Source organism: Octodon degus, unplaced genomic scaffold, assembly GCF_000260255.1.
Source record: "Octodon degus isolate 3935 unplaced genomic scaffold, OctDeg1.0 scaffold00014, whole genome shotgun sequence".
Classification (NCBI taxonomy): Eukaryota; Metazoa; Chordata; class Mammalia; order Rodentia; family Octodontidae; genus Octodon; species Octodon degus.
This window is the reverse complement of record NW_004524590.1, coordinates 20,447,815-20,461,546: the sequence shown is the minus strand read 5'-3', so window position 1 is coordinate 20,461,546 and position 13,732 is coordinate 20,447,815. Positions and strand designations below refer to the sequence as shown.

At 44.8% G+C, this 13,732-nt stretch overlaps 1 protein-coding gene across 4 annotated transcripts in view; it reads right to left on the bottom strand.

Annotated features, from left to right (window-relative positions):
• The window catches only part of Mgat5 (mannosyl (alpha-1,6-)-glycoprotein beta-1,6-N-acetyl-glucosaminyltransferase), a 354,646-nt gene that overhangs the window by 110,483 nt on the left and 230,431 nt on the right, over positions 1-13,732 (bottom strand). For all 4 annotated transcript variants that reach the window (XM_004626373.2, XM_023709791.1, XM_023709789.1 and 1 more), the window contains exons 10-11: positions 13,506-13,639; positions 50-183 (exon numbers count right to left, since the gene is read on the bottom strand). In XM_004626373.2, coding sequence (XP_004626430.1) covers positions 50-183; positions 13,506-13,639 — 268 coding nt within the window. The remainder of the gene's footprint in view (positions 1-49; positions 184-13,505; positions 13,640-13,732) is intronic.

Genomic DNA, 13,732 nt, shown 5'->3' with positions numbered 1-13,732 from the left:
AAGTGTCTTCTCTGCAGAGAGCGAGCGACACACACGCAGGCTGACTCACCTTCCAGAAGCTATCCACTTTGCCATACACGAGGGACTGGTTCTGCCTTTTGATTTCGTTAATGTGATGGATGTCGCTGGAGTTCAGGTGCTGCTCGACCACAAATCCCAGAAAGCTGTTGTCTGGGGTGTGAGCTGATGTGGAAAGCAAAGGACAGGGCTGTTAGCGTGGGACCAGTAAGCAGCAGCAGCAGCCGCAGACCGAGTCGAGCCTCCTTCGCCATCTCTCCTCTTACCTACTCCTCCTGGCTGGGGCCGGGGGCGGGACTGACCTCCCCCACTGTAGCAAAAGCTTCATACAATTCCCTCGAGGATGGATTAAGCTAAACAAAGCCATGCTCTTTTTAAGGGAAAATTCATCTGTCTAAAAATCACTGTGAGGCACCCTACCCTCTCCTCATTCCCTCAGCGTAGAGCTGGCCTCTGGGCAAATATTCCCTCAGCCAGCTTTGAACTCTTGAGAGCCAGCTTTGAGAGCCAAGAGTCAGAGGCTGATCAGTGGCTCTGAACCGAAAATGTCCACGCATGCCTGGTCTGACTCCTGCTGCACCTGGATCCCGCTGGGTAGCAGGGCAGAGGCCAAACCTGAGCGGGACCTGCCTGCCCACAGTTTCATCTCCTCTAACAATTATTAAACAACAGTGCACAATTACGTGTTGCACAGCACTTCAGTCCGTGATCGCCTGCTCATAAAATGATGGCCCCAGAAGATTACTGGCCTGGCGATGTCACAGCTTGTGACAGCATATGTCCTAAGGTACTTGCACAATGATGTAGTAACCTAACACAGTTCTTAGCACATGGGACTATAATTTAAGGGGCTGTACTAAACAGGGCATGCCATGAAAGCAGAATAAAGGTGCTGCTCACTCGTGTAAAATCCACTCCAAAAAGCCCACTATTAAAGAACAGTGCCTGTAGGTTATTTTGGAATAGGAAAAGGAAGTGTCTATTGACTCTATACCAAGAGGGAAACAATCCTATCACCTCCCCAAACATTTGTATATTTTGCCTATAATTTAAAAAAGAACTTCTGTAAGTTGACTCTCAAAAGACCATTCTCTCTTGATTAAACAGAGACCACCTTCTTCTCGCCTTCTCTTCAGAGAAATTTCAAATTTTCAGGAGATATCTAGCAGAAGCCCCACATGCCCAGTACTAAAGAAAGCAACTGCTCTGTTTGGTCTGGCCTGAACAGCTATAAATAATAATAAACCAAACTCCTCTCCCTAACTGAGATCTACTCAATAAAATCTATGTACTGTAGCCCCAACTATATCCATTTTTAGGAAGGAGGAAGACTCCCAAGCAGGGAGGCTGTCCCTTTGTCTTGTTCTGCTTTTCTCATGACCAACGAGGCCTGGCCCAGGCGTCATGGTGGCACCACAGCCCTGGAAGCCACACAGGGTGGCCTGAGGCCCAGACCCAGAGATCAGACGCCCAATCTCTTTCATACTAGTCCTGTGCAGGGAGTAACAGGAACAAGAGGGACCCTGGCAGGAGGCCTGGAGCCATGGAGACAGGAGTAGCATAAATACTGTGCTGTCACCATCCGGTCTCCCGGGCCTGTGCCTAATGGGGGTGACAAAACGAGCAGATAATAGGGTTGTGACTGGGGAGATGTGTGCAGTCTGGCCAATCTGTTATTTCATTTCTGCGTTTTTGAACGCGTGCCCAGAGGCAAGGGCAAGGGCTGCAGTTGGCTGAAAAGTAAATTACTGAATAAATTCTCCCGCCAACAAGAGTCAACCATTGCCTTTTTTTCCCTTTTTCTTTTGAGGAACTGACAGAGAGGGGATTTGGTGGGGAGGAGCAAGAGATTTTGTGTGCATCTTAAACATCATTCAAACAATTAAAGAAATCCCTTCCCAAAGCTTTTTTTGTTATTCTAAAAGTTCTGAACTAGAATTTGACACCCTAATTTTTTTCCAGAAAAATTAATGTAACTAAAGTTCCATTCTTAAGATTTTTTTTTTTTACCCTAACATTCGGTTATCTAATTTATGTGGGCACTTAAAAAAATCTAGTATAAAAAATACCTAATGAGTCTTATTTCATGTTACACTGCACTAAAGTGGAGTCAAAAATCCAATGACCGCCATCCTTCCCCCATAATACACATGCATAAATGTCTGTGTAAAGATGTAATAGCTTCAATAGTGAGATAGAGGGGGAAGAAAACAATTTATTCCAAAAACTTGAGAGGAATAGCAAGTTTTGGCTGCACTGTGACTGTAATTTGGTACTAAATCAACTGACACTGTATGAAGGATAAATTACACATCCAAGCTCTCCTCTAAATTTTCATCCAAGTGCTTTTCACCAAAACTCCTCTTTCATGATGAGGTACTAACCTGAGGAGCAACGACACACCCGGGTGGTGTGCAACAGCAGATGCTTACCACGGGCACACCCAGATTTAATGACCCCAGACCTGAGTACCAGCCCAGCCTCTCCAGGAGCCTGGCCAGGTAATGCTGAATTTGTCCCTGGACATCAAATCTCGACCTGCCAGTTTACTCAGCTTTGCCTCACCCTAGCAGGTGTGTGGAGTCAACACAGGCCAGATGTGACTTGTTTCCAAGGGGATGGATGTTCAGCAGCTGATGGTTGCTTGGTCTCATCTGCCGAGAGGACCCTGCTCTCAGCATGAGGCTTCTCATGCTGATTATAATGAACTGAAAGCTACAAGCCCCTGCACTTCTTTAACTCTGCGCTTCTCTCCCTTCCTCACTGGTCTCTAACCCCAATCCACCCTCTGCACAGCTTCACAAGGCTTATCAAAATAATTCCATACAACAAATCTGGATGGCAGCAGTTTCACCCCCCTCAGGATGAGGCACGGCCCAGGGAAGGCATCACTCCAGCTTTGTCTCTGCCCAACTGTGACTTAAGTAGGCTGGGCTGTGTCTGCTTGGCTGCCTAAGGCTTCCTCCTGCCCATCAGGCTTAGCCCACATCAAACAGCTCAAGGCTACGCACACCTCCTCAGTGCTCTAAAACAGGAAGAGAGGGAGCCGGTATCTTAATAGACTGGATCCTCCCTGAAGATCAAGCATGGCTTATATACTTGATTTCCTGCAGCACAGAACATAGCAGCCATTAAGTAAATATTTTTGGAATGCAGGACTGATCAAGTTACTAAGAGACGGGACTTCACTTCCAGCATCATGTTCTTGCTACAGAAGTGCCAAAACCAAAACCCATTCTTGCCATAAATAAGCCAACACTGCTGGCCACGCCCTGCAAAGCCTCATGGCTCAGAGGCAGGGACATCTGGAAGGTGACTGGATTATGGGGCTGCTACAGCTGGCTTGGGCTTGGGAGGTGGGGCCTAGCTGGAAGAGGGAGAGCACTGGGGGCACGACCTGGGAAGGGCACACCTCCCTCCCAGCTGCCATGAGGGAGAAACTTTTCCTCTGCTATGGCCTCCTGCTTTGGAGTTAGAGGACTACAGATTGAAAACTTGGGCCTCTTTTTTTTTTTTTTGCGGAACCAGGGATTGAACTCAGGCCTTTGAGCTTGCCCAGGTAAGCAGTTATTCTACTGAGCCATCTCTCCAGCCCCCTGGGCCTCCTGTAAGTTGTGCATCAGGTATTATGTCTCAGTGACAAAAAAGTAACTCTATCCCAGAACCCCTCCTAGACTGATATACGTACTGTAGATACAGAGTAAAAGTTTACTGACCTGACAAATTGGCCTGCTTTTTTTTATTTAGGTCACAAAATGGATGTTAGAAAAAGGGAAACAAATCAGAGACACAGACATTTTAAAGTTCTACTGCCATGGGATGCCAGACACTGATCTTCATTCAGACTCAACACATTTACTCAGCAATGATGAGCAGGTAAGAACTCAGGAACTAAGGACACACCAGGGAGCAGGGCCCGCACGATGTCCCTTCTGTGAGCACATCCACTGGAGATGCACAGTAAGCACAGCAATCCAGTGTTATGACAAAGGGGAGAGAAACACTCCAGGCTTTCTGACCAATACCAAGTTCCAGTTAATGATCTCATGTGGAAACACTTAAGGGTTCCTTGACAGAGAAAAGACTGACATATGGACAGAAGTCACAGAACAAGCCAAGCAAATTGCTAACTGTACAAGCTAGGCTGTGGGTTTCTAGCATATATTTTTTTCTTTTGTTCTGTTGGAAAAATGTCATTAAAATATTAATATATATAATACATATAATTACATGACACAAATGATTTGGTTTAAAAACTATGTAAGTAGTGATATTATGCATTCAAGTTTTACCGGAATTAATTTTTTCCCCAAATGGTGGTGACGGTAGCCTCTGTGGGAGAAAAGGCTAGGATGCAGGCTCAGACATCTATAATGTAGAGCTGAGTGGAAAGGATGTGTGCCGGACTGAGGACAGAAGGTACACTGGAGTAAATTCAAGGGTCAAAAAGCAATTTGGGAGAGAACGAACTTCCTAGAAGGACATCACTCTTGGTGTCTGCGACTCAAGTGGGAGGAATGGAGACCAGTTTCATTACTCACAGGTCCTCACTCAAGTAAAGGGAAGACTTCTCCCAGTCTAAGTAAAAGGCCAAAATGACAGTTTGAGTCACAAACACCTCCTTTGCCTGTCATTCCCTAAAAGGAAAATCAAACCTGGAATCAATGGATCCTCAGTTACAGCCAAAAGGTTTACCATCCGTAGGGAAGGCTATTTGATCAGTCAGGCTAAACTTTTTATCTGCAAGCTACTATTATAATCTGATATGCAAATTTGCAAAGTGAACCCCAAATCCTGGCAACAACTCAAAGAGGTAGAATGAAGTGACAATGACAATGAGTATGGTTTGAGCAACTCTTGAAATTCTAACCAGGCAGAGTGTAGAAAGAAGGCAGTAAAATGATGTCACTACCTTCACGAAGCGTATGCAATCTCTTATTTGTGCGCTTCTTACTCACCGCTGCATCGTGACATGGACTACAGGGGATGTGTGTGCTTTCAACTGAATTTAATTCAATTGATAAGTGTTCACTGGGCACCCCCCAGATACGAGGTGATACGAAGTCCCTGCCATGAGAAAATCTGACAAATCTCAACCAAATGGCAAATGTTCACTTCAGATGCCATGGGAGGAAAAGCAGACAGTGGAAAGCAAGGCAGACATAAGTGCTAGAATTTATGGGGCAAAATAAATCAGGAGAAGAGGATGAAGAGGGGGATCAAGGTGCACCTCACTGAAGTACATGTCAGTTTCCCCCCGCATGTCACTTGGGCAGTGCATTTGCATGTGTACTGACTGTTGTATTACTGTTATAAAACTTGATGAAAAAATTCCAAGTTTTGGTCATCTAGTATTTGAAGAATTGAACAAGTGGTCAGAGACCTGAGGTTGAGATGGGAAAGTGTAAGGGAAGACAGTTCCAGAATAAAAACAAGTCCTGCAGAGCCTTTGTCCTGGGGCAGGAATAAGTGTTGGGGGTAAGACACTAAGGAGGCCAGAGAGAAGTGAACAAGTGCAGTGAGAGCTGGGGCCAGACCCCGCCCGGCCTTAGGGCTGCTGCGGTAGGCAGTGCCTTTCCCCACAGCAAGACTCACAGTGCTGTGGCTTAACTGACTTTGGGCAAACCGAGTTTTTCAGGTCTTTATTCACTGATTCAACAAATATTTATTTAAGACCAACCATGTGCAGATGACCAATTCAGGCACTGTGGACTCAGCAAGAAGCACATGGCAGGGATCACTGAGCGCAATTTGGGCTAGAAAGGGGCCTTCTAGGTAGGAGCCATGGAGCAGAGTAGCTGTCTCTGAGAAGAAAGGCTTCTAGAGATGGGGTGCTTTCTGGAAGGGTCAGAGGGACTGTAGTGAATTTTTGCGTGTGTTGGGGTTACGGGAAGACAGGGGTTTCCAGGTAAAGAGACAGCAGATAACAGAGAGGACATGGCGTCCTGGAAGATAGCTAGAAGCAGAGGAAGCAAGACAACCCAAGAGAGGGCAGCGGGCCAGAGGGTGTAGGAGGCGGGACCTGAATTTAGGTTTAGGAAATAGGGCAGCCAAGAAAACACAGAGCTTCCTCCAAGGCTCCCATGGTGCACCGAGACATTCATGTGAGACGCAGAGGTGAGAAAGGAGTCTAAAATCCCTACTGGGCACCTTAGGGAAAGGCATCAGGCTACTAAGGGTGGAAGAGTGTTTCAGTAACTGCCACCTCTGGTGATCAGCCTATGCTGTGGGTTAATTATGCATTGGGAACCTCCTCTTCTCTCATCTGTAAACTGGAACAATGGTCCTAGCACACCGCTGCTTTGGGGGACATTGGTAGGAACCAATAAGAGAGCGCAAGCCAGGCCCTTAAACATTAGTCACTACCACGTATCACTCACCTTATACCGACCACACGGGCTTGGGCTTCCTTGGGGTACGTGAGTCACTCTCTAATTGTAGCTTTATCCTTGCTCTGCTGGCCAATGAAAACTAAAACAGCAGACGGAGGCTACCTACTGATTCTCAACGGGCCAGGAGTGGCTGCTAAGGCAGAAAGTGGGGAGCTGGAGGAAATCCTGCTGTCTCGAGCCAGAGAAGTCGCCCTCTGTAGGCAGAGAAAATGGAACAAGATACCTCTACAGTAGCAAGAAGAGACTGTCATTTTCTAAATGGTGAACTGCGGTGGCCAGAGTGCCAACTCTGAGGCAACAAAGCTTGCATTTAATCACTTCACTTCAGCTGCTTGGTTCTCACAGTGGGTGAAGGCAGGGATTTTCAGAGTGTGATACCAAGTCCCACAGCAACACCACCACCTGAGTCTTGTCAGAAATGTCAATTCTCTGGCCCCAGGTTCTGCAGTCTATAGAACTTAGAACTTAGTTACTTTTCTCCTTGCTGAAACAAAATACCAAATGGCCATAGTTAAGGGAGGAAAGGCTTATTCACTTGGCAGTTTGTAGAGGTTTCCATAACCAGCTGGCTCCAATGCAGAGTGCCACATAAGGTAGAGAGCCAACAGTTCATGGTGGCAGAAGACAGCAAAATCAACAAAAGCCGTAACAATGTCTCTCTACGCTTCTTACCTTACCCAGACTACTAGGATTACAGTGGTGCTAAATCAACCAGTGTACCAGTTAAGTAATCTCACCCCCTTAATCCTAGCAATGTACTGTGAATTAAGCACACACTCTAGATCTGGCCCTCCTTGAAAAAGTCCTATGACTGCATGAGACTTTGGGAGGATACCTAGACACAAACCATAACACTGTATCAGTACACTTTCCAGGTGATTTTAATGTGCATTCAAGGTTTAGAACCACTAGTAGAGAGGTCAGAGGGCACTGGGTTTAAACCCCAGCTTTGTCACTTATACTTTGACCATGTTTCTTCAAACATCTGACACTCAGCGTGAGTAACAGAAATTGTCATATTACCTATGCAAAACACAGGAACCAGGAACCCTCTCCCACTAACTGTAAACCTCAATGGGATAAACTGGCCTTCACTCCAGTTTCCTCCTCCCCTGCAGATATTTAACAAAACCAGCAGTAATATTTTCTTCAATACCTGATTCTAGAATCTTTTTTTTTTTTTTTTTTGGGTGGAATCGGGGATTGAACTCAAGCCCTTGGGCTTGCCAGGAAGCACTTATTCTACTGAGCCATCTCCCCGGCCCCTAGAATACTTAAAAAAGAAAAAAACAAAAACAAAAACAAAAACATTGGAAGTGAGGTTTTGCCAGTCAAGAGGCCAACATAGAGAAGTTGATTTTATCCTGGATACCCACAGAGGTCACAGGACGCAGCATTTAGTTCTCTGCTCTGCCTTTTGTGGTAACTGCCTAAGCAGTGGGCTTCTGTCCTCTATGTTTCGCAACTCCAGCTTCCATCTTCTTCACTGTGAACAAGGGTGCGGGCTGTTCTGCTTTACTTGGGGCTGAGAGTGGTTCTCAGCATGGGGCCTGTTTAGCTAGAAAACTGGCCTTCGCCAGTCACTTCACTGTGAACCAACTCTCCAAGAAACAGTTCCAGGTGCACGAGAGGGGACAAGTAGGATATGCCTCTATGTTGACATCCGTTCTGCTCCATTTGCTGCCTCTGTCACCTCTAAAGTGGAAATATGACAAAGCCTTCTCTTATGCGTGTGCCATCTGACCCCTTGTTATGTAAGCTTCTGAACTGCAGGGACTTCAGGTCCCACGGGCATCTACAGGTACTCTGTATTGAATAACTAACTGAAACCAACAATCAGATAGAGATTCCAATATAACCTTCATGCCCTTAGGGAAAAGAAAACATTCAGGGTTAGCCACCGGTCTACCCCTATGAAGCAGCACTAAATAGGCATCTGGGAAAGGGGATGGTTTAAAAGAAATACCCAAGGAGCTGGAGGTGAGACGGGAAGGCTCTGCATAGGTCACGGCCAGAATCCCCCATCTGCTGCTTACTCCCTTCCCTGTTACATCTCCATCTTCCTGCCCCAAATGTCCTCCTGTACTAAGAAACACTGTGCTCCCAGTCTAGAGGCCAACATGGAACACCAGCACCCAGAAGGCGTATTTCCTAATGTCACCACACAGCAAGTAACACCTTAATCATTGTGGTTACTCAACAAATAAACCCACGTAGACTTTGCCCTGGGAATCAGGAAGTACTGCATGGCAGCGATAGGGACTGTGAAACTACAGCATACACAGTCTCGAAGGTTCCTAGAACTTCTCTGGGATATTAACAAACCAAAGTGATCTTCACTGACGCTTATTTGAAATAGTGGTGGGGGAGGGGCAGCCGTAGCACCAACGCAATTGCCGCTTTCAGCTCCAGTCTCCGGGGAAAGACAGGAAAGAATTCAATTAGATAAAGATTTTTATCCCAGCTGATGTTTTTACATAAGCCAGATGAAGTTGTGAAAGTGGGTGTTGAGCAGATAATTAGAGCTATTCAAATATGGCATAATGCACAGTGCAAATAATCAATTTGAGGGCTTTTCTCTTCTCTTTCAAGTGGCTGAGGCAAACACTGTGTCTATTTTATTATTTTTGTGGGGGGGGGCAGATTTTTTTCATTGTTTACTAAGGTATAACACAGGTTCTTTGAGACTGAAATAAAAAGATTGCTTAAGGAGTTTAAAGCAAGCGGTATTTGCAGTGGACCAAGACGGAGTCTGAAATGCTGCCTAGATACAAAGCCAACCCACACATCTGGCAGGCACCAGAAATCCCACCGTTAATTCTCTACAAATGAAAGCAAAATATCTCCAAATAAACACATTAGGAGATGGTCACTTAATGGTCTCTAAAACAGCAATGGGAATGTTTTCACATCGGAGTACAATCTTGGAAAAGAATATATTAAGGGAAAACAAAGGAACTGAAAATTTTTAGTATTTTACAACACTGTAAAAATACACATGCAAAGGGGCTGAGTAGATGGCTCAGTAGAAAAAAGCACTTCCCCGGCAAGCGCAAGTGCCTGAGTTCAATCCCCGCTTCTGCCACAAAAAAAGAAAAAAATAATAAAATAAAAATACACATGTGAAAAATAGGTTATGAGGGGTTTTGAGAAACTTGTTTTCAGTGGGAGAAGACTCCTTATTTTTGTAATATGATTACTTTTCTTAGGGATTGAAAAGACAGAAGTAGTCACTGAAATAGTCTTAATGAAAAAAATAATTTTAGTACTAGATGATTTGAAGGAGGTAGGAGGAGTTGCAAATCTCAGTGGTGTTTTCTAAGCAGTGAAATCCTCTCACAGTATGTGCTGCGTCAGAGAAGAAAAGGGGAACTTGGGGTCAGAGGACCAAGGCACGTGAACACTTCACTATGGAGCATGGAGAGGACTCCTGGGGCGGTCCTGGAGGCTCAGATAAGGATGGCTTGATCCAAGATGATTTTTAAAGAGCAGCTCTAGAGAGCTAGTTCCACAGTCATGTGGAACGCACACACAAGGTGACAGCGGGAACTGGGGCCCTAAATGGGAAAGGCACTTACCAGCTTCCAGGAAAAACCCATCAGTCAGCTGATCTACTCAAAGAGCCTTAGTGTTGTCTCATCACCTGGTCCTGATTAGGAAGGTATGAGAAGTAGGACTCTACACTGATACATCCTAAAATGCCCATTTACACACTGGATACACAGGGGATCATTCCCGTGAACTACTGAGATTTGGGGCAAAACAATACACACACGTGCAAACCCCCCTCCACAAGGCTTTTCAATTTGTACCATATTAACAAGAAATCAGACAAAACATAGAAAAGCCTTCAAGTAAGAAATGTGACATTAACAAGTGAGAAAGCAAACATGTTCTGGTCCAGGGTATTTCATTTGGCTGGTCCTAAAGATATCACACCAAGTAAACATGACTTTAGACATTCTCTTGTTAAATCCAAAGGAACAGTCATTCCCTTGAGACGACTAGAACAGTCACATTTATCCAACCATCCAGGGTGGACACTGCTCCTCCCTCACAGAGAATGGGACCTTCTGGCAAGGAAGCCTCCAAACTCGCTGCGGCCAGGCTCTGGATGGGATGGTAGAGGAAGTAACTGTTTTCTGCTGCAAAATCTCCAGCCTACATGCATCTCTCGCAACAGGAGAAATGCCTCCAACTGCTTCATCTCCCCCCTCGCTCCCTGTCTCCTCCATTCAAGGCAGCCGCACCCATGAGGAAGTTTTGTATCAACCTGTCACACGACTAGAAGCACTGGTGATGACTTGCTTCACTCTCTCATTAAGATCCTCAAAATGCTGATTTTCTCATTCCTCATTCCTCTGCATTTATTATCCCTGATTTCTCTGTGATTAGCAACTTTTTCTCATCAACCATTTGATTATTTCAAATATAATTTGTGCTCGAAAGGCAGGAAGATCAAAGCTGAATTTTTTTTCTCCTTTATTTTTTAGAATAAGGAGCTGGGGCTCTAGCAACTTGTAAAGGTGACTCTACTTTGTGGCTTTTCTTGTTTCATGCATCACTTTGGCCTCAGCTTTTTTGGTCATTTGTTTGATTTTAATCTACTGAAATCAGTATTCTTTCCATGCCCAGACTCCTCCGTTTTGGGAATCTACGTCCTCTTGCTTCCACCCCACTGGGCCTTCTCAGCTTCCGTTCCTTTGCTTACGGCATGATAAAATGGTCCATCTTGAATATTTCCTGCACTAGACCTGCAACCAGCTCCTGATCCTAAAAAGAGGCTCCTTTCAGTGAGAAAAGGAGCTTAGGGAACTACACACTTGCTTGCTCTGACTTCTGGTCTCTTTCACAGCACAGAATGGGGAAATGTCTTTAAAAGAAAGAAACCACCGAAAAGTTCATATTGATAATTCCCATTCAAGCTGTATGTTACAGTCTTTAATTCTTCCCTTTATCATATACTGAAAATCTTGGTTCCCATACTCTAATAATTTCAAACAACAAGATAAATATTTTCTACAATGACTATATAGGCAAATCAGTGCTTACGGTATCTGCTGATGTTCTGCCATGAAGTTTGTTTTTTTTTTTTTTTAGGAAGGCAGTCAAATTCCCGACTCCTGCTGAGCTCTGTGCCATGATGAAGTCACTTATCTCTCTTCCCAGGTTAAGAGAAATTCCCTACATTTCCAGCTTCAATCCAGCTTCAGTTGTGTATCTTTCCAGGTATGGGGGAAGGAACCTAGGGCCTCACATACGTTAGGTAAGCACTCCCTGACTGTGCCCTCTCCCCAGCCCCCTTGGTATCTGTTTTGAGGTAAGGCCCTCCAAGTTGCCCAGGCTGGCCTCAACCTTGTAATACTCCTGTCTCGGCCCTGGTAGATGGGATTACACTTCAGTACCATTTTAAACAGTGACCTTCTTTCAATTCAATGAGCCAGTGCTATGGAGCACAAAGTAGGTTTCTAGGTCTCTAAATCCTAACATTCTAAAGGAGAACTCTACATGTTCTAGAACCCCTCTCCCCTCCAGGCCTGGACACAGGAAAACGTCACGTTCTGGAGGGCACATGCCTACCACATCCCCCAGGCAGCTTAAGTCATTCTGGACAGAGGTAACACCTTCTGTCACTTGCAATAACACACAGCTCCCTTTGCAGTTTGTTTGGTGCCACCTCATCCCAGCCTCTCAAAGTCTCACAGCAAATGCAAACCACAGATTTAACTGTAATCACGTCTCACTGTCACTCAAGGTGCCAGATATTAGTTGTTCCCAAACTATGTGCCAGGGACAAGTTGCAATAACAGGATAATACAGCTCCCGGAGGCAGTACTAATGCTGACATGCATCGAGCCCACTCTTGCCAACCTGAGCCAAAAGAATGTTTAAATGTAAGCTGATTTTAAAAACTACTCCCTTCACCAGCTGTCACCCTTAATTTGTCCTTCTTTGAACTGAGGCCCAAGGACTAACCCAGTATACTCACTGTTGTGTTTAGTGAGCCCGAATAAAGGGTTACTTTTGGGAGGCTGCAAACAAGAGGATAGGGTGGTTGCAGGGGAAAAAAGCAAGCAGAATGACATCTCTGCAATGATTTCTAGAATGAAAATCTCTGTGTTGAAATTATACTGATAACTTTAGAAAATGGGAATTCTCTTCTCTGAGCATTCAAATTAACTGTTTAACTCATGTAGTTGTTCATTTTTAGAAAAGAAATTCACTCTTGTGCACTGTCAAGTAACATATTTGCAAGTCTGATATTTGGTCCATAGTCATCAGTTAATTAGAAATAGGGCTCCACTAAGCCAGGTAACTGGAAAGTGACAATAAGAATGCTGGAGAGGGGGGCCGGGGAGATGGCTCAGTAGAGTAAGTGCTTGCCTGGCAAGTACAAGGGCCTGAGTTCAATTCCCAGTTCCGCAAAAACAAAAACTAAAATAAAATAAAAATAAATTAAGAACCCTGGAGAGGAATGGGAAAGAATGGCCTACAGACCAAAAATCCTGCAAGTCTAGCAGCAGGGCCATCCGCTCACTATCGGTTTTATGCATTCCCACTCTTCCCACACAAAAGGATCACTGCTGCTAAGACAATGTTATCAGGTCAGCAGGAGAAGCAAGAATCTCATTCAGACCAATGTTCAAGAAATCGGTGAAGTATAAAACTACGTTTAAACCAGCTGTACTTAAGAGAGGATAAGATTTTTTCTTTGAAAAGTTTGGCACTTAATACATTAAGATATAGTTATGTAGAAAGGGAACTGACACAGAAGACGTCATTCCTCATTAAAAACTGAGGGGACCCTCAACAGCAGCAGGGTGGCACAGGGCCAGCTAAGGCTGTAGCAACCTTAGAACTTACAGTTCTTTTCTAATGGCAATTTGCAGTCCACAGTTTTTTCCACAACATTTCCAAGCCTTTCCAAAAAACACACACATGAAATTTTAATGCCAATTAAAAAATTCAATTATTCCCAAGGAAAAGGTTCCGAGCACACACTGGTACAGCGAAGGACCCTGAAGGTAACCACCTCAAGTAGCTGGCTGTCTTCACTGATGTTCTAGAAAGCGGAAGAGAAACCTAAATACTCACGGAACATGGTGTAGAACTGCTGAGGGTTCAGATTCCATTTTCCCCAGGGGGTCTTGTGGCCTTTGGACTGGGCGTAGTTTGCATGATTAAACTCTGGCTCGGTGCCAAATGAATCCAGGACTCGAAGCATGCACCTGAAAGAAGAGGTGAGGTGTGTGAAGCCACAGCAATCACTGTCTAGTCTCTTCTTCAAGGGCTACCAAAAACAGACACACACTTTAAGTTAA